General features: G+C 35.8%; 1 protein-coding gene across 1 annotated transcript in view; it reads left to right on the forward strand.

Moving 5' to 3' along the window:
* The window catches only part of LOC148943518 (chorion peroxidase-like), a 353933-nt gene that overhangs the window by 108648 nt on the left and 225785 nt on the right, over window positions 1-19500 (forward strand). Inside the window, exons 12-13 of the mRNA XM_089101768.1 lie at window positions 9203-9330; window positions 18138-18247. Coding sequence (XP_088957894.1) covers window positions 9203-9330; window positions 18138-18247 — 238 coding nt within the window. The remainder of the gene's footprint in view (window positions 1-9202; window positions 9331-18137; window positions 18248-19500) is intronic.

Below are 19500 nucleotides of genomic sequence, written 5' to 3' on the forward strand. Positions count from 1 at the left end.
TCCTGCTCAAAGGTATAGTTTCCTGAACTTTAAACTGCGTTAAACAAAATGGCTATCTCAAAATTTTTATTGGACGTGTTTAGAGAAAAGGTGGGCGTGAGAGAGGGGTTAGTTGCCTTCAAATCACTTTCGACTATTAAAAAGGGCACTAGCCCTTTGAATTTCCAATCGAATGAGCCCTTTTTCAAGTTTCTACGACAAAGATTTCAATAAAATCCTTATATGCCCCCGGGCATAACTTATAACCCTTGCCCTGAAGACAGTGGGGGGAGTGCCCTGGCCAAAGTTATAATTTCCTGAACATTAAACTGCGTGGAACAAAATGGCTATCTCAAAATTTTGATTGGATGTGTTTGGTGAAATGGTGGGCGTGGAAGGGGTGTTAGTTGCCTTTCAATCACTTTGGACTATTAAAAAGGGCACTAGCCCTTTCAATTCCCAATCGAATGAGCCCTTTTTGAAGTTTCTACGACCACGCATTCTATAAAAACCTTATATACCCCCATGGAATAACTTACAACCCTGGCCCTGAAGGCTGTGGGGGAGTGTCCTCCTCATAAACATAATTTCTATTTGGATATCAGCTACGCTGAACAAAATGGCTATCTAAAAATTTTGATTGGATGTGATTGGGGAAATGGTGGGCGTGAGAGGGGGGTTGGTTGCCCTCTAATCACTTTCGACTGTTAAAAAGGGCACTAGACCTTTGAATTTCCAATCTAATGAGCCCTTTTTCAAGTTTCTACAACCCTTGCCCCTTAGGCTGTGGGGGAGTATCCTCCTCAAAAACATAATTTCTATTTGGAAATCAACTAAGCTGAACAAAGTGGCTTTCTCAAAATTTTGATTGGATGTGTTTCGGAAAATGGTGGGCGTGGAAGGGGTGTTAGTTGCTTTCCAATCGCTTTCGACTATTAAAAAGGACACAAGCCACTCCAATTTCCAATTGAATGAGCCCTTTTCAAAGTTTCTACGACAACTTCTTCGATACCAAGCGCCCTGCTCTAAAGGAAAAAAAAATAATTGATTGCGCCAACATTGTTCTTATATTTCCCCTGGGCATAACTTAATACCCTTGCCCTGAGGGTTGTGGAGGAGTGTCGTCCTCAAAAACATATTGTGTATCTGGAAATCAACTACGCTGAACGAAATGGCTATCTCAAAATTTTGATTGGATGTGTTTGTGGGAATGATGGGCGTGGGGGGGGGGGCTTTTTGCCCTCCAATCACTTTCGACTATTAAAAAGGACACAAGCCACTCCAATTTCAAATCGAATGAGCCCTTTTCGAAGTTTCTACGATAACTCCTTCGATACGAAGTGCCATGGTCTAAGACCAAGAAAAAAAAAAATAAATTGCGCCAACATCGTTCTTTACTTAGGAAGCGCTATTGCGCTGCCTATGATAAATCCCGCGGGTGGGGGGGATTGCATCCCTGGGGGCCTAATTACTAGATCTTTTGACTGTTTGAACAAAATTGCTTTTTCAAAATTTTGATCGGTGATGAGGGGAAGGAGCATCTAAAAATGGCAAGGGAGGCTGACTACCCTCCGGTAGCTCTTACGACATCCCCTGAAATGACCAACTTAATACCCTCAGCCGTTCCTTAGATATTGATTATACTTCCTTCTGACAATCAGCACGCAACCAGTGTCTTTTGTTGTATTCAGCATCCCTCTGCAAAGCCTTGGGGGTGGGGGGGGGTATCTATTCCCTATAAGCACAGCTATTTAAGTTTTTGACTATTCTGAACAAGATGTCAGTTTCTAAATTCTGGTGACTTTTTTTGGAGGAATTGCAACTAAAAAGGCATGGGAGGGGCCTATTGGCCCTCCAACCATTTTTCAACCCCCCCACCCCACCGAAAATATCCTGAAAGTTTACAATCAATACCCTAAGCCGTTCCTAAAATATTGCAGATTCTCCTTTTTCATAAACTGGATACACATAGTGCCTTTTGATTTAGTATAGATCTCGACGGTTTCACCTTAATGCCCTTAGCCTTTTCGCATACACCCAGAATCAAATGATAAATCCTGTATGTAAACAATGGGCAAACTGCATACTTTATAATCCTTGCACTGGGGTATGGGGGCATGGTATTCCTGGAAGTATAGCTAAGAGACCTTTTGACTTGTTTGAACAAAATGACAATTCCAAAATTTCTATCAATCCTGAGCAGAGAAGACACCTAAAAGAGCAAAAAGGGGGTTGCTGGTTACCCTAAAATCTATTTTCAACATCTCCTCAACAACTTAATACCCTCAGCCGTTCCCTACATAGGCTATTGCTGATATTCCCTTTTCACAACCAGCAAGCACATAGTGTTTTGATTGTGTTCGGTATCCCTCTTGACATTTCCTTAGGGTTTCACCTTCACCTGAATACCTTAAGCCTTCTTGGAGACCCAGAATCAAACATGATCTCTTTTCCAATAAAATCCTTATATGTTAAAATATGGCAAATTGCTTATCCCTTGCATGGCGACTGGAGGGAGGTATGTCAACCCCGGAGCTATTTGACCTTTGAACTATTTTGAAGAAAATTAATACATCAAAATTTTGATCTAATGCATTTGGAAAAAGGGTGGGGGGGATTTGTTGCCCTTCGATCACTTTTGACTCTTAACAAGGGCACTCAAACTTTCGATTTTAAATGGGGGGGCGGGCGAGGCTGGTTGTCCTCCGATCACTTTTGACTCTTAAAAAAAGAAACTAAAACTTTTGATCGCAAATCAAATGAGCCTAGATAGAAGTTCACACGATCACTCCTTCCATAAAATCCTTGTATTTTAATAATGGTGAACTTGCATAACCTACAGCTCTTGCCCTGGGGGCTGTGGGGGGTTTTGTCAACCGTAGAGGCATAGTTATTCATCTTTTAGCTATTTTGAACAAAATGAATTATCTCCAAATTTTGATCGTATAGTTGCCCTCCGATCATTTTTGACTCTTAAAAAGGCCATTAGAACGTCCGATTTTCAATCGAATGAGTCCCCTCCGAAGTTTATACGACCAAACCTTCCATACGAAGTACCTCTAGGGAAAACAAAATAATAACAACAAAACATTGAAACCTTATGGCCTTTACTACAAACATCACTTTAGCGTTGTCTCTGATGACTTCTTTCGATTTTAATACCATAAAATGGGTTACCCTAAATGTGAGGAGAGCTGCCACTCTCAACCCAACTCTTTAAATCAAAGTGAACTTTCTAGTCTGGGGAAAGTGCGAAACAAAAAGGGGTGACCTAAAAAAAATACTATAAAAATAATCATAGTGAGTCCTACTTGAAGAAGAGATTTAAAGGCCCTAGGTCGAGTGACTTGCATGATGCTTTGGCCAAAGACATCTATGCAGCTATTTTCAGTTAGTATTTTTGCCGACTAACAACTTTCTCTAGAAAGCGTTTTAGAATTTGTCGGAGATTGTTCTATTCTTCTTCTAAGCATATTAGAGAACCATATTGTAGAGATTTCAAGCTCGTATCAACAAAAAGGTATAATTTTGCTTCTTTTTTTAGAGGGAGATCACAGACTTGTGTCTATACAAAGTGATTTGTCTGGTTTTTTCATAAGGATGATAATGCCTAACTGATAGTTCTAAAAAATTGGGAGAATTCTCATTCGAACGGAAAGAAAAGGCCCTAGTCCCCTTTTTAAGTAGCCAAAAAGAGTAGTATTTCGTGCCATTTTGTGAGACAAAACTACAATTTTGCGCCAAAGAGGAACTAGTGGCTATTGATCAGGAATTCTGAGACAGCCAATCAATTCAAACTAATTGACAACTAAGTATTTTAGCTTCCTAGTCTCAAAGGCAGTAATGTCGCGCGGAGCGCGGTGGCGCACTCGTTCCTAAGGAGTCACGTAGGCCATAGAAAACAAATGGTTAATATAGAATTTTAATTTTTAGATTTATTTAGCTATGTGAATTCGCTTGATGCTTGATAAAAATTATGCATGGTAATGCATAATTCTATATGAGCTATTATGAAGGAGAACTAGCGGGTCTTTGCGTTGGAGGGGAGGAGTGTTCCTTAAGTCTTGGAAAGTGTGCTTTTTACGTCTAAGTTTTTTAGGTGTTTTTGAGGCCTCAGATAAATATAGAAGGAGGTTTTGGGGAGGGTGGAATAGAAATTGATCTCTAGCTCCTCCCCTATGGTTTGCAGGAATGTTTGCACTATGCCTCAGATATTGGTGCCGGGGGGTGGGGGGGGGGGTAGCGCTCCTCTCATTGGATCTAAGTGCAATTTGTGACATAAACATTACAGTCACATACCAACCATCACAAAGATGAAGGGGGGGGGGTATCATGAGCCACACAAAGAACTTTATTGCGGAGAGAGGTAGTAGGCAAGCATTGTCAAGAGCTTTGTTTTCACAGAGATTTGAATGGGGATATATCTCATTTTCCTGTGTATGTATATTGTTTAGTGTCTTCTTGTTTCCTTGGAGGCATTGTCGGCTTACTAGTGTCCATTGGGAACATCCATCTAAAACAGATTTGTTCGAAGAATTCCCCCTTGAAAACCAAAAAAATGATGATCCTATAATTAATTGGTGATATTTTAGACCCTCCCTCTCCTAACAAACACTTAGATCGCTGAAATTTTTCAGGGATGATTGTCATCCCTGAAACGTTGTTTTATGAAACTTAAAACTTGAATTTTTAAATAATAGGGGGGGGGAGTAGGGCGGAGTAGGAGCCCTCCTTCACCTTTAAGACAGCATATGATTAGTGGTAGGAAACAGTAAGTAAAGAATGACTCCTGTCAATGGAAACTGAAACTCGGAGAAATGATGTTTTGATTAGAATATGTAGAGCAAAGAAAATCTTTTATTTGTGCTGATTCTAAATATGTAAAATATATTATTCTTAATGTTGCTCATCAGAAGCTATTTCAGCATGAAAATTCACACCGTTTTAGAAATTGGAATTATACTCCATCAAAAAGCGGTTCAACATGGATCGAATTTATTTAATGAAATTTAACATTTATGAGAGCCCTAATGGTACTGTCCACAGAATACAAAATGTCTCATTTCTGTTATGTAGTGAATGAGTGTTCGAGTGATTGCCCGTTTAATCTCTAGTACATTAAATGAGCTCTTTTTCCCGAGGCAATGTGCTGCAGAATTAAATTCGGTTTTAAAGGTTTGGGTTTGAGGGGTTGGTAGCCGTATTTATGTTTACGGTAAATTTTGGTATGCTATTAAAAACAAAGAGAAATAAAAATAAACCGGTTTTTTAGATGAAAGCAAAGAGCATTAAAACAAGCAAAAATTAATCTGTTTATGAGGGAGACTGTCCCCTCGTCAACACCCCAGCTCTTTACGCTAAATATTGCTTTTTGTCCTAATTCTGTAAGAATGACTGGTCAAACACAAGGCCTTTGAATTGGAATAACAAGTATTTTTAAAGTACTACTTTAGTGTAATTTATAAATAAATAAATATCTTCAGGAATCAGGAAATTTACCGGATTTTCGATCTCTAGTGTTTCCACTTGCCTGGATTTTGCAGGGCAAGAAACCGAATTTTTAACCCCTTGCCAGGAAAAAAAATTATTGCCAGGAAAGTCAGGGAGCCGCACGAGAGAAATATTGTTATTTCAAGTTTTGGGGATCAGCTTTTCTATCATCACTTTTCAGTGATGATAGATGACACCACAGATGTTGGTATTCAGAAACAGCTTGCTGTGGCAGTTGTGTGGTTCGGGGAAAGGGTTGATATGCAGGTTGACCTCTTAAACTTTACTGTAAAGAGCGGGTGGTTTATGAGAGAACAGCCTCCATCATATATGGTACGCTTTCTATTTGTTTAGCTTTTAATGTTGCTTTTCTTTTTTTTTTTTACTAAAAACTTGGTTCCTTTATCAAATTACATCCCTAAATCTGTAGGCCAACTGGGATCCAATGAAGAAAAATGCAAGTCGGAAATGGTTTTACGAAAATAGCCTGAAAATAGGCCTAACCGTTGTTTCGTCTTGGATTGGCTTAAAACTTATGGGCTATGGAGACAGGACCAGGCATAATTCAATGAAGACAAATATCGTGAAAAAAAGTGACTGAATCGGTTTCCTGCGCCGGTCAATAGAATCGGTTTCCTACAGGGTCAAAAGAACATGATTCCTTTTATAAATTACCTAGACATGCATTTATTTAAGGGCGCTAACTGCTACAACAAAAAAGAACACTACAAAAAACTATTTTAACAAATTGGTGTATTAAGATATGTCTATATTCATGATTATCTACACAAAATGGATCAGAACGGCTCCAGTTCCTTCAAAGGCCAATAACTTTGCCAATTTTCGGTCCTTCTACTTTAAAATTCCCTTCCCTATCCACACAAATGAAAAACAAAATTCTAAAAAAAAGCTATGGCTGATCGAGCGTTTTGACTGAATATTCAAATTTTACCAAAAATTGAAGTTGCAATCAACCGTTTTGGTTCTTTGCAGAAAAGCTGAAAAGGTTTACACACAATGCTGCAACTAGCTCAATGCAAAGCTAGGTCAGTTAAAAAAACAAAGAGGAAATAATTATAATAAACCTGTTTAAAAAAAAACTCTTTCAACGAAAAGTGTTGGTCTATACTAAAAGAGTAGAAATAAAGTCAAATAATAAGTCGAACACAAAATAAAATGAAACTATGACGAAAATAGATAAATGAAACCGAAAGAAAATTAAAAGGAATAATCATGTCCGAATTCAAAATAACAGATATTAGTATGGATAAACGATATTAGTATGTATGGATAAACGATATTAGTATGGATAAACAAATAAAATTTTTAAACGAGCAAAAATTGAAATGAATAATTATTTCAAACTTAATAGTAACAAATACCACAATGGATGAATAAATGAAGCCCAATGTGAACAGAAATTGATAAAACAGAAAGTTATCCTTTTGACGAACATATATCAGCATAGATAAAATTGGGTCTACCACATCCTTAAACCCCCAAAATACTAAAGCATTATTTGCACTTAATTTGAAACCAAAATCCATTTTCCACGGGTTTATTTTTTCGTTGAGGAATGAAAAAATCCAAAATTGCTCAAAATTCTAGGAGCTATTTTTTGTATACATCGTTTCATTCTAAACTGTCAATCCGATTTTGGAAGTATGATAAAAAATATTTCTCTCAAATGTCTAGAAAATGAACTGATGACTAATTTATGATTTGCCAGCACAAAAATCTTGTTCCAACAAATTAAAAAGATGGCTTAAAAACCGCTGATGTTCCTATTAAAAGTTGCATTTAGGCATCAGTTTATCGTAATTTTGCATGAAATCGAATCAAAACGATAAATTTCTGCAATAAAATTATATTCAAAGTCACACAATTTATTTATTCTAAGACACATTTTTTCTTCTCTGTTTTGTGTATTAGTATTGTAATTTTCTTCTTTTGTTTTGTTGATATTTGGCAAATAAAAAATACTCTTTTTGAAACATATGTCGCTTTCTGTAGCATACATGACACTCTAGCCTCTTGGAGGTTTTAGGAGGTGGTAACTCCACTTCTATTTGCGTTAGCTCTTGTTTCTGAACCTTGATTAGTATTGTGATGATCCTATTTGTTAGTATTGTTTATGGTGCTATACAAATAAAGAGCACAGTTTGTAGGAATGTAAATTGTTTTCAGTAAAGCACCAATGAAACTCCAGTCGTTAGACTGCCTAAAGGGCTTGGTAGTTCAACTTTTATTTGCGACAATTTCTATTCGTTTTAAATTTGACGTGGTTATTCCTTTTAATCTTTGTTTCTTTGAGGTTTCATTTGCTTATTCATAGTAATTATAGTAATTTCTATTCTTTGAATTATCATATTCTGCCCCTTGAAACTTGAATCATTATATGACTTTTTCCTTTTGTTATACTTTTTAATATCGCTCTTTACTTCCTTCTAAAAGCCTTTTTTGGAATATGTTTTTTGTTATCAATCGAAAGTAAAGAAGTATCAAAGCTTGAAAATGGGTAGAAAATACTTTTGTCTACCTAGATCTGCTTGCGCTTTAATAAAAACTCAAATGTAACTTTCACATTAAAACTTCAATTTTGGTATTAAAGGGCTGGATAAAAAGGTCACGAAAATAAGATCTTTTTCGAGCAGCAACATTAAATCCGTTTTCATCAATTTGTTACGGTAAAAGTGTTTTACCACAATAAATGTTGATTTTGTGCGTGTATGTTTCATGAACCTGAGATTTTTATATGCAAGCTGAGAAATACTCAAATATTAGCTTTGGTGGAAATTGAAAAGCACTCGTGAATTTTGTGCTAATAATGTTCTGATTTTAGATTTTGGACTTCTGTATCGGAATTTCAGCCTCAGATCTGTGATCAACAAGATCAAAAATGTATAACCGTTCCTTAAGTCAGTTAATATAATGCTTTCCGAAAACAAGTTTCTCAAAGAAAAGTAAAAAGTGGAATTTGAACCTAAATGAGCAAAATTAAAGCCATAGATATAAATTAAACTCAAAGCAAACAGAAATAGCTAAGAATTAATAAATGAAACCTAAAATTAACTGAACTTAAAATGAATAATCATTTGAAATCCAAAAAAATTATTTGTCTCTTTTACATCAAATTTGGGGGTCCTCCTCCCAACCTAGTTTTTTTGTGCACTAGGGTCCTCTTGGCCCAGAGACTGACATATATAAGTCTCCAGACAGTCGAAATCAAGGTCTATTGGCCTTAATTCGAACCTTAATTTTGCGGAGTCTGCTCCCCCTCTTATTTTTTTACATTGTGGTTTACTTGGGCCAGGAACTTACAGATTGAAGTGTTTGCCTGTTCGAGAAAAAGAATTTGTTGGCCCTTTTTCATATCCCAATTTTAGGGGACCGTACGGCCGACCTGAAATCTTTTTAATTTATTAAAGTCCCCTATAAGTTATAACTTATAAGTTTCAAGCCGTTTGGAAAAACACCGGCCTTTTATCTTACTTCTATTTTTATCTGATCCGAGTAAAAGATTTAGTGTTACCTATAAAGTACCGTGATACTTTGGATGGCTAATCTAGTTATGTTTTGAAAAAGTATCATTATTGACAGAATAGGATTCGATTTGACAACCACAAATTTCTTTTTCTACCGAAGGAGTTTTTATCTGGCAACTAAGTTGTTCACAATTTTGTTTGATCATTCTATTTAGGTGTTTGCGAAAAATTAAAACTTTCTTTTTCAGCTTCTACAAGACTTTCAGATTTAATAAGGCAACCTTTCCAGCTTTATGAACCAGGAGTTATGGATCAGTATTATATTGGGCTGTCGAACCAAGTCGCACAGGCTATGGATGACTTTGTTACTGGTGAAGTGAGTACTTTTATAATTTTCGGGTTGCACGAACAGTGAACCATATGAATTATCCAAACGTTGGTTACCTTAATTTCAGCAGGTTCAGAGGTAAATTAAATTTAGGGCGCATAGTCTTTATACCTTAAAGGCGTGGCTTCATGAGTTTTTATCTTGTTGAATATAACGTGGTGTATTAAGATTGTAAATATAAAAATACATGCCTTTCATTTTTGCATTACGGGCCACTTCAGTTCCATTTATCAGAAAACACATACGGAATAATTTCAATAGTCTTGTGGCTATTATATTTTGTTTTTCAAAGCCAAGATGTTCATAGCTTCGAAAATTTTGGTTAAATCCCAAACTATAATTGTGTACATACCTATCTTGTTTGGAATTTAAATTAGGCTAGACTTTTAGTTGACAATAAAGAATCAGCATTTGAATAAGTGTTATATTTATTATTTTTGGTACACGTGGACTAACAAAATCGATTCAAGGCTCAGGTTGTAAAGCCCCTTTGATTCCTCGTCAAAGAAAAATATGTATGTACTACTCATTGTCACTGCGCTATCGGTGCTCCCTCAGACTTGGTCTTTCCTTTTCCATTTGTAGAACCTTCCTCGTCAGTCTCGAAAGTATCCAACATTGTTTTCCCCATCTCGAAAACAAGTTTGCCAGCTTGACCAGGCAATACTATTTTCTCAAACAAGAGGGGAGAGTCACTGACCACTTGTCAGCCCTCAGAAGCAAGCAGGGTTTAAACCAGAACTTGTTAGAGAACTTCTTTTTCCTGATTTGGATTCCTCCTCACACAATATTTTCTTTCACCACCATCGGTGCTTTATATGTGCAGGGGATTACAGCCAGTCTTGTTTCGTCTGCCATTACTGGCTTCAATTCATCAATCTCGGCAGCTTATTGGAAAAAACTATCCTTCCTCGGGGTAAGATGCTGGATAGGTCAGCCAGTAACTAGAAGATGATTGAAATTACCAGTTTTAGGCTCCTATTAATGTTCAGTACTGCCAGGGACACAGGTTGTCACCAACTACTCTCGTTTGTGTAAGTAGCCAAAATATTTATCAATGTTGTATTTCTGAGTTTGCTTGCCGTCAAAAATATGCAGTTCAGTAACTAGTTAGAGCCTTTCTTCCTTTTATTTATTTTAAAGTTCTTTATCCTGATGAAATAATTTTCCATCAGTTGCAATTTCAAATCATCATATTTTTTTCTTATCTAGAATTTCAATGCCAGTTTTATCGTATTATATGCAAAATGCTGGTATCTGTTTTTCAGTTTATTCTTTTTTGCAATAAAGAAGGCTGCGTCATCTTTTTCTGTTTATTATGCAAGGATTGGTATGATTATTGATTAGCATCCTATGATGTTTCGTTTGAGTCGAATTCAGTCGAGTTTTAGTGTTTTAAACTGGTGAAGAGTAATTTCTTTATAAATTGCACCTGGGAGGAAACAGCCGTTTGATTTCAGAACAAACTGCTTTAGAATAATTTTAAATCCTTTTGTCCCAGCAAGATTCTTGACCTTTACTTGTCATATCTTTTGAACTGCACTTTTTTCGTGATTTCCTGCTCCACGATAGTTTTCCATTCTTTGACTAAATTCAATTTTGAATCCTAAAAGTTGTGGCTGTTGCTTCATTTATTCTCCTAAAACGTCAGTAAGTAAGTTCTAGAAAGCAGCAATAAAAATTTTTCACGCTTTTCATTATTAAAAGTTTTGTAGTCTGACACCATTGGCAATATTGGACAAAGGAATTTCTTGAAACTGGCATCTATTCTTTTTTATCTCTATGCTAGTGGCTAGACACATGATCTCCATCCAAGGCTGATCCCCCTTATCCACTCCAAAATTTCCTTTCCTCAAAACCCTTAACCTTTCAGACTTGCCAAGGAAATGCAATCAACTTTTCGGCGAGTTTTTTTCATTGCGCAACAATGAAGAAGCCACATCACAAGTAGTTCAAAATCTGAAAATGTGACTTGTAGGTGGTGATAATTGTAAAAAAAAGCGGTAAAGTTCTACCAAATCATATTATTGACTTACGTATAAAGTGAATATACGACTCGATGCCTTTTTTTATGCTGATTACGAATACAGTAATCATTTCTATCGGAAATGATTACTATATTCGTAATCAGCATAAAAAAAAGCATCAAGTAGTATATTCACTTTATGCGTAAGTCAATAATATGATTTGGTAGAACTTTACCAAAAAAGCTTCGAAAATTATGAGACATATATAGCCTAGCTGTCCAAATGAAAAGGAACCATTTTAAAAATACTTTATTCTGAAAACCATGGCATAAAGTTTAACCCCTTTAATAGGGTTTAAAGTTTACAACTGGCTTAGGATGGAACTCAAAACTCCCTGAGTGTGAGAACAGATGCCATAGAAAAGAAAAGCAAACATCAAGCAATTCAATGTTCCAGCTATAGTTTCCATTATTATGGCCTATTATTTTTCTAAATTCCATCTTAAGAGGACCTGAAAATTTATCAGGTATCTATTCAAGCCCTGTGTCATTACTGTTAATAGGCTTACCCTATCACTTTAGGGTAGGATCTTATTTTATGAGGTAATGTTTATATTAATAGAATATTTAGATAGCTAAGAAATAAACTTACCCATATAGTCAGAATTGCATCCTGAATCTGAGTTTCACATGCATTTGCATCAGAATTGAACTTTTGCCAATATTTCCACTTTGAAAATTTTAAAATCCTGTCTTGCTAGCCTAAAATCCTGAAAATTCTTGTCAGCAGAACTGAAAAATCCTGAAATTTTACCTGGCAGGAAATAACTAGAACCCTGTATAACTATGTTGATTTTTCAGAGCAAACGCAATTTCTGTTCATATTTTAACACATAAGTGATACTGGAAGTCAGAAAAAGGAATAAGATCTAAAGTACACATGTCAGTCTTGAAAAAAGAAGGGTAAATTTTTGGTAGTTCATATTAGCCTATTAACTTACAAATAAAGTAGACATACTACTCTATGCCTTTTTTATGCTCTTTCCAAATGTAACAATCATTTTAATAGGAAATGAATTTTACCCCCACCCATATATATACCAATTCAGGGTATATATTTGCACATTAGGGGGGGGTAAAGTATATGGTAAAAATTTAGAATTGTGGCCCCTGATAAGGAGACCTGTTAAGAAAACAATTCTTACTTCAAAATATTTGTAAATTTCTACCAAATCATATTATTGAGCTAGGAATCAAGTGAATACACCATTCGATGCCTTTTTTTTATGCTGATTACGAATATAATAATAATTTCTATCAGAAATGAATTTCAGCCCCCCCCCCCCTATATATACCTAACCTAACCCTGAATTGGTATATATAGGGGGGGGCTGAAATTCATTTCCAATAGAAATCATTATTATATTCCTAAATCAGCATAAAAAAGGCATCAAATGGTGTATTCACTTTATTCCTAACTCAATAATATGATTTGGTAGAAAATTACCAAAATATATACCCTGAATTGGTATATATAGGGGGGGGGGGGGCTGAAATTCATTTCTGATAGAAATGATTATTATATTTATAATCAGCATAAAAAAAGGCATCAAATGGTGTATTCACTTTAGTCCTAACTCAATAATATGATTTGGTAGAACTTTACCAAAATATATACCCTGAATTGGCATATATAGGGGGGGGGGCTGAAATTCATTTCCGATAGAAATGATCACTATATTCGTAATCAGCATAAAAAAAAGGCATTGAGTGGTATATTCACTTTAAGCGTAAGTCAATAATATGATTTGGTAGAAATTTACCAAAATATGTATAATGTCCTAGTTAACATATTATCCAAGGGGAGAACCTTTATCATCAAGTCTTTCCTCTAAAAATCCTTCTTTTTCCAGCTTAAAAGAAAAAGTTTCCAAAAACCACCATGCTGAGATTCAATGCCCAAGTCTTTTAAAATTGCCGCTATAAATTGCCGCTTTGAGCTGCCAAATAAGTTGTTTTATAGATAGCGTTCATGCCGGTCTTTAGCGTTCATATTTTGATTTTCGCCACTGCTATTAATATTTTGTATTTGTGCCACTGCTCATTAAAAAAAAGGATTAAAAAGACCGACATGAACGCTATCTATAGAACAACTTATTTGACAGCAATTTATAGCGGCAATTTCAAATGCTTAAGCATTGAATCTCAGCATGGTGGTTTTAGGAAACTTTTTCTTTTAAGCTGGAAAAAGAAGGATTTTCAAAGGAAAAACTTGATGATAAAGGTTCTCCTCTTGGATAATATGTTAACTAGGATCATTATACATATTTTAAAGTAAGAATTGTTTTCTTAATATGTCTCCTTATCAGGAGCCACAATTCTAAAGTTTTACCAAGTTTATTTCTGATGCAAATGAGAGGTAAGTTTAAACTTTACTGTGAGGTAAGTTTAGATCTTTTACTTCTCAGAACTTCATACAAAAAAGACCAAATAATTGTCAGATAAATAAAACATATCAAATATGAGAGGACCAGTAGAAAAAAAAAAACAAGAGGCTTTGAGGAAACCAGCTCAGACACATCAGCACTTCAAGACCATAGATAAAGTAAATTTACCAAGATGAAATTTCACACTAATTGCCAAATGTCACATCTCCCAAGATTTTTTGCTGTGCAACAATGGAGGATAGGATGGCAAAGTTTCCTCTCCATGACTTATATTTTCTGGAGCCAATTCTGAGCTGAGTTTTCCATCTGAGTTTACTTTACCTGTTGACTGCAGTCTGAGACTAATTTATTCAATCACATTTGCCAACTGTAGCAGTTGATTTCACATTTTTCATTTTATCAAGAAGCTGTCGATCCAAGCACAACTAACTCAAATTCTTTTCAGCATGTCTCATGCTGATTTTTTACTGTAAAATAGCTCTTAGCATAGCAGTTTTCAGCTTGTTGTGCTTTTCTGTTTTCATGTTATTCAAGACCCTGAAAAATCTCCCAACAACAGCAATAAAAAGGGCTAACTGAGTAAATACATAACCATTGATACAACATTCTCAAACCGAGGTGCCCCAACTGGCATTCTAACCACTGCCACACTTGTCCAAAAGTCACTAATGTCATCTTTGTTGGTCATGGTTACCTGCATCACCATCCATTCCTCAACAATTTGCTTGGCATTCCAACAGGGAATCTTGTATTTTTTTAGCAAGCACATCAAGAGCTGAGGGGCTGACAAGTCCATGGCCTTTTCCAGATCTACAAGTTTGGCTAGCAAAAACAGTTCTGATTATAAAACAAATCGCCTTTTTATCTGAAGTTTGACTTCAACATAGAACTTACTAGCTGCTTTGTATATTGCTAGTGCTGACAACTGTGAAGCTTGTGTAAGATTGTTTGATTGCAAAGTCTCAAGACTCATGAGTTGCAACACCAAGGTATGTTTTAGGTATCCAATTCAAGGGCAACTGTTCCCACCCTGCAGACATAACTGGGTTTCATAAAGTTCATCACTAGTGTTTTGAGAAGAGTCTCAACCTCCAATTTGATCTTCTGGAAAAGGGGTTTTTCACTCTGAAAAAGTAACTTTAAAATTCCATTTGGATCCAAAGTAAGGGGTTTTTCAAAGCTTGAAGGGCACAGTCATTAGCATGCATTGGGTCTTCTAGAGAAACTAGCTAAAAAACAATGCTAGAGCATTCCACTGTTCCAAGATCCTATCTACACACATCTTTAGGGACAGGCATCTGGTTTGGCCAGGTGCAAAGATGCTCTGCATGTCTGTCTGTGTGAAAGTTTGAAACTGCTTCAGGTCAGACTGGTGTTTGGGACTGACACTAAAATGAGTGTAAATGGTTCTGCAAATATCCTCTAGCTGCTTGCAAGCATAAGAGGCTACAAGATGAATCATGTGGCTACACTACACTTTACACAGGTGACCCATAAATAGCACTCTACTAAGCCAGCTGTAATCCTGCTAACAACAGTGTCGTCAGAGCCAAACTTAGCATTTCAGGTATCAGCAAAAAAACCTATCCAGTTCTCTAGTGGTATTTGTCTTTTGGTCAGAGAGTCCACCATTAAACCAAAAAGCATCTCAGATCTTTTATCAGAACACTATGAGATCTAAGATGTGACCCTGCATGTCAAGACTTTCCCCACACCACACAACTGCCATGGCAAGCTTTTTCTGTATATCAACATCTATGGTTTCATCTAATCATTAGTGAAAAGGGGTTTTTCTTCTAAATATTTATAAGCTACTCATTACAATAAGGACCTAGTCCTAGGCATATCACATTGGTGACTTTTTGTTTCCCTTGTGACATCTTTTCAAGGGCAGACTTGGGAGGATGGCCTTTGATCATCAGTAAATATCTATCCACAACACTGAAAGGCAAGTCATTTTCTACAATAAATGTGGCTATTTTGGCCTCTGCAGTCTCCAATTCGTGCTTGTTTACATAAAGCATGTGATTGAGTGGTATGGTGCCATGCTTTGCAGCATCTTGGCTTCTGACATGCTCTTTGTGGTAATCGGACCCCATGTGTTTTCTCAGCTTTGACTTGCCACATGCTAGAGATTTCTTGCAATACAAGCAATAGGCTTTTTCATCTGAAGAAGGATCTTTTTTCAGCCAAGACGTAAATTCAGGGACATGCAGCCAAGCAGGTCTAAATTTTTGTTTCTTTTGGAGTCTCTTTTCAACTTTTTCAGATCTAGGTCCAGTTTTTCTAGCTTTTGCTCTTGCTCTTTTCTCTTCATTGCTTAAATAACCGGAATTCTATTCATGATCATCCGACAAAGTATTTTCAACATCAGAATCAGACAACAAATTTTCCATCAAAAGAACTAAAACAAAAACGTTATTTATTAAAAAGTGGACTCACACAGATAGAACAAAGAAGGCTTAGTACAGTGTTTGCACTTGTACTTGTTTTGGTTGTAGAATACTTATTTTTGGACTATTCTACTTCCAAATATTAAATCTACTTATCCACTTACTTTCTACTTATTTTTGGAGGCATCTACTTACTTTCTGCTCATTAATTTTACTTCTAAATGTATATTATTTTTTCCACTTCTTATTTAGATCTACTTCTAAATGCCAATCCAGATACTTATATTTCTACTGGGACTCTTTGGATCTGGCCATAGAAATGAACACTACACCACTGTTAATCCTATAAATGATTGCTGCAGATTGTCTAGTCAGGGTCAAGAGTTTACCCAACATTTGCAAATTAGTGATAAACTGTTTCCTCATAAGCATAAGCTTCTGTCGACTGTAATCGCAAGCATCCTCTGAGGATCTTTTTACTGCTGTAGTAAATTACTACACTATTTCTACACTATCTCAGAGCCATTGCCAGATAATCACCTCCATGTGTTTATAGAGACACAATGACAGCAAAAATGAGACATTAATTGTCTTCTAATACAGGGGAGCTAGCTGGAGTTCATATGTGCAGTTCTCAGAAAGTTTTCCTAGAACCATCAATCAATAAAAACCGTCTCATTTTACCTAGACAAAATCATGTCATCTAGGCCAAACTGATTCTAGGAGTTTTCCTAAAGAGGTGTACTCTGATGAAGATCGACGTTGGCAAATATTTCAACCTTGTCATACAGGAAGGGGACTATTCCTCCACACGGAACAGACGAATGAAACAAGTTGGTTGTGCAGCATCCCTTAGCTAGTGGTAGCTAACAAATGCTCAGCCTTGGGCATTCCCAACCACCATTGACCACTCATCCTTCACAGAATCAGGAGAAAGCTCTTCAGCTGATGAAAAAATGGTCAACAGCACAAAAAAGACCCAAAATTGCTTCAGTTTCTAAGTTAGTTTGCTTTGCTTACTTGTAAAAACAGTGTCAACCAGACTGACAAACAAAACAATTAAAATTCCCAGCAAAATATTAATGAGCTCACAACCACGCCGCCTGCTTGAAAGTTAAACTTCGCTTTGGGCTACTTTGATCGGTTTTCCTACTAGAATTTTCGCCAGACCCCAGAATAAAACAAGATCTGAGGAGATCCGGCCCGAATTGCGAAATTGAAAGAAGGGCCGCGGCTGATGGGTGAAAAATGAAAAAAAAAAATTCATGAGAGACCAAAAAATCCGGTAAATTTCCTGATTCCTGGAAATATTTTTTTTTCCTGGCAAGGGGTCGAAAATCTGATTTGCCCTTCAAAATCTGGGCAAGTGGAAACACTGACTTTATCCTATCCCCACCCCCATATATACCAATTTAGGGTATATATTTGCATATTAGGGGAGGGGGGTAAAGTTCAAACTTACCTCTATAGTCAAGAATTGCGTCCTGAATTAAAATTTAACATTCATTTGCATCAGAAGTGAACTTTTTTGTGCTATATCATAATTCAATAGTTGAATAAGTCAGAAATCTTGCCTGGTCATAAAGGTTGACTTGTGAAGGGTACTAAAAAATGACATGTGATGTGGTAGAAAAATATTATTATCATTTCATTCTCTTTTTTTTGAGAAGGTACCAATTAAGGCAGTAGGCCTATGTTCATACAACTCCCTATTCAGGGATTTCATGGTATCCCATCAATAAGACCCCCACAGCTGCATGGAATTTTGTAGACATCAGCTTGATTAAATGTGGTTTCATATTTACCCTCATTTAGAAAAGAGCAGATAACATCATGAAGGGCATTGCTTTGAAAGATTAATATTTTTTTATTTCAATAGTTGCAATTGTTAAAATGATAGTGAATTTGTAGGTCCAACTGGTCCAAAGCTGAGGGCCTTATAGGTCCAAAGCTGAGGGCCTATTTAGATTGAATTTTTTTTATTTCAAGGTCACAAATTTGCTATTCAAAAAAGCTGGCTCACCTTTTGGAGTTGATTTGGCATCATTTAACCTCCTTAGAGCAAGAGAATTTGGCATTCCAGGTTACATGCAATATAGGCAAGTTGTTTTTTGCTTTTCGTTTAATGATCCTTTTCAAATTACAAAATATTTATCTAACAAATTGCACCTCTATCTGCTCAACTTTAGTATTTTCTCTGATCTTTTGAAATTTGAAAAAGAATGAACACAAAAATGTTCAGTTACATAATGTTTGAACTGCAAGATTTCCCATGTCAAAAAAAAAAAAAAAAAAAAAATCAGTACAATATTATGTTACATTGTCCCACAATAATTCCTTTTGAATTTACTCACTGTTACTACCCTTTCTCAAATATTTGGATCCCTTTTTGTAACTGCATTAATTCATTCTTACAGAATAGGTACTCATCAACTCATCAGGTTTTCTTTTTGTATACTGGCCATCCTTTCTCTGTCAGACCTGATATAAGGGAAGTATAGTAGGGGGAAAATCCCTTGTGCTCACTGCGGTACTATTTAAGGTCAAGAAATAATTTACATAGATTTGCATACTTTGCACATAATTTTGCAACCTTTTCTCAGTTTTTTAAATAGCCTTCAAGAATTTTGTACAGTTAGCATATTTTAGATCCCATAGCAAATTTGATGCAAAAATGGTTTTCAAATTGCAAATAGAACAGACAGTATGCCTTTCAACAGAGAATAAAAAATAGTCTGCAAACCTGTTGAAATTTCTCCATTACTCCCAAAATTTGCATAATTTGCGTATAATTTGCAACTTTTTCTTAACTTTTTCTTTTACAATCATGTCCTGCAATTTTTGTACTGTTAGCTTATTTACCTCTCATAGGAAATTATTTACAAAAATAGACTTTTAAGTTGCAATTGGAATAGAAAGTATACCCTTAAACAGAGAATAAATCTTTTCTCTGCAAACCTGTTGAAGTTTTCATCAACCCTCCCTAGTTTTACTTATCCATTTTTTATTATTTTAAGAGAGCGAAGTTTATTATTACAAAGTAACAACTACAGTTTAAAGGCCTCTCTAAGAAGTAAAAAACTTGTCTGAGGGGTGATAAAATATATGCTGAAACAAAAACTAACAGCCGATTCACAACACAATTCCTAATCAGCATCATAAAACCTTATAGCAGAGCAATTTTATCAAATGAACAATTCTATTCATACCCAGAGAGGCCATAATTATTAAGTCATTGTATTATTTATCCTCCCCCTCCGAAAAAACTAAAATACATACTTGTTAAAAAGTATTTCTTTAATTACACTCTTTAATGAAGAAACATCACAAACATTTGTATGTTCTGACTAAG

The sequence above is a fragment of the Artemia sp. Qi Xiang Cuo genome, chromosome 15, assembly GCF_049724085.1.
Source record: "Artemia sp. Qi Xiang Cuo chromosome 15, ASM4972408v1, whole genome shotgun sequence".
NCBI classification, from domain to species: Eukaryota; Metazoa; Arthropoda; class Branchiopoda; order Anostraca; family Artemiidae; genus Artemia; species Artemia sp. Qi Xiang Cuo.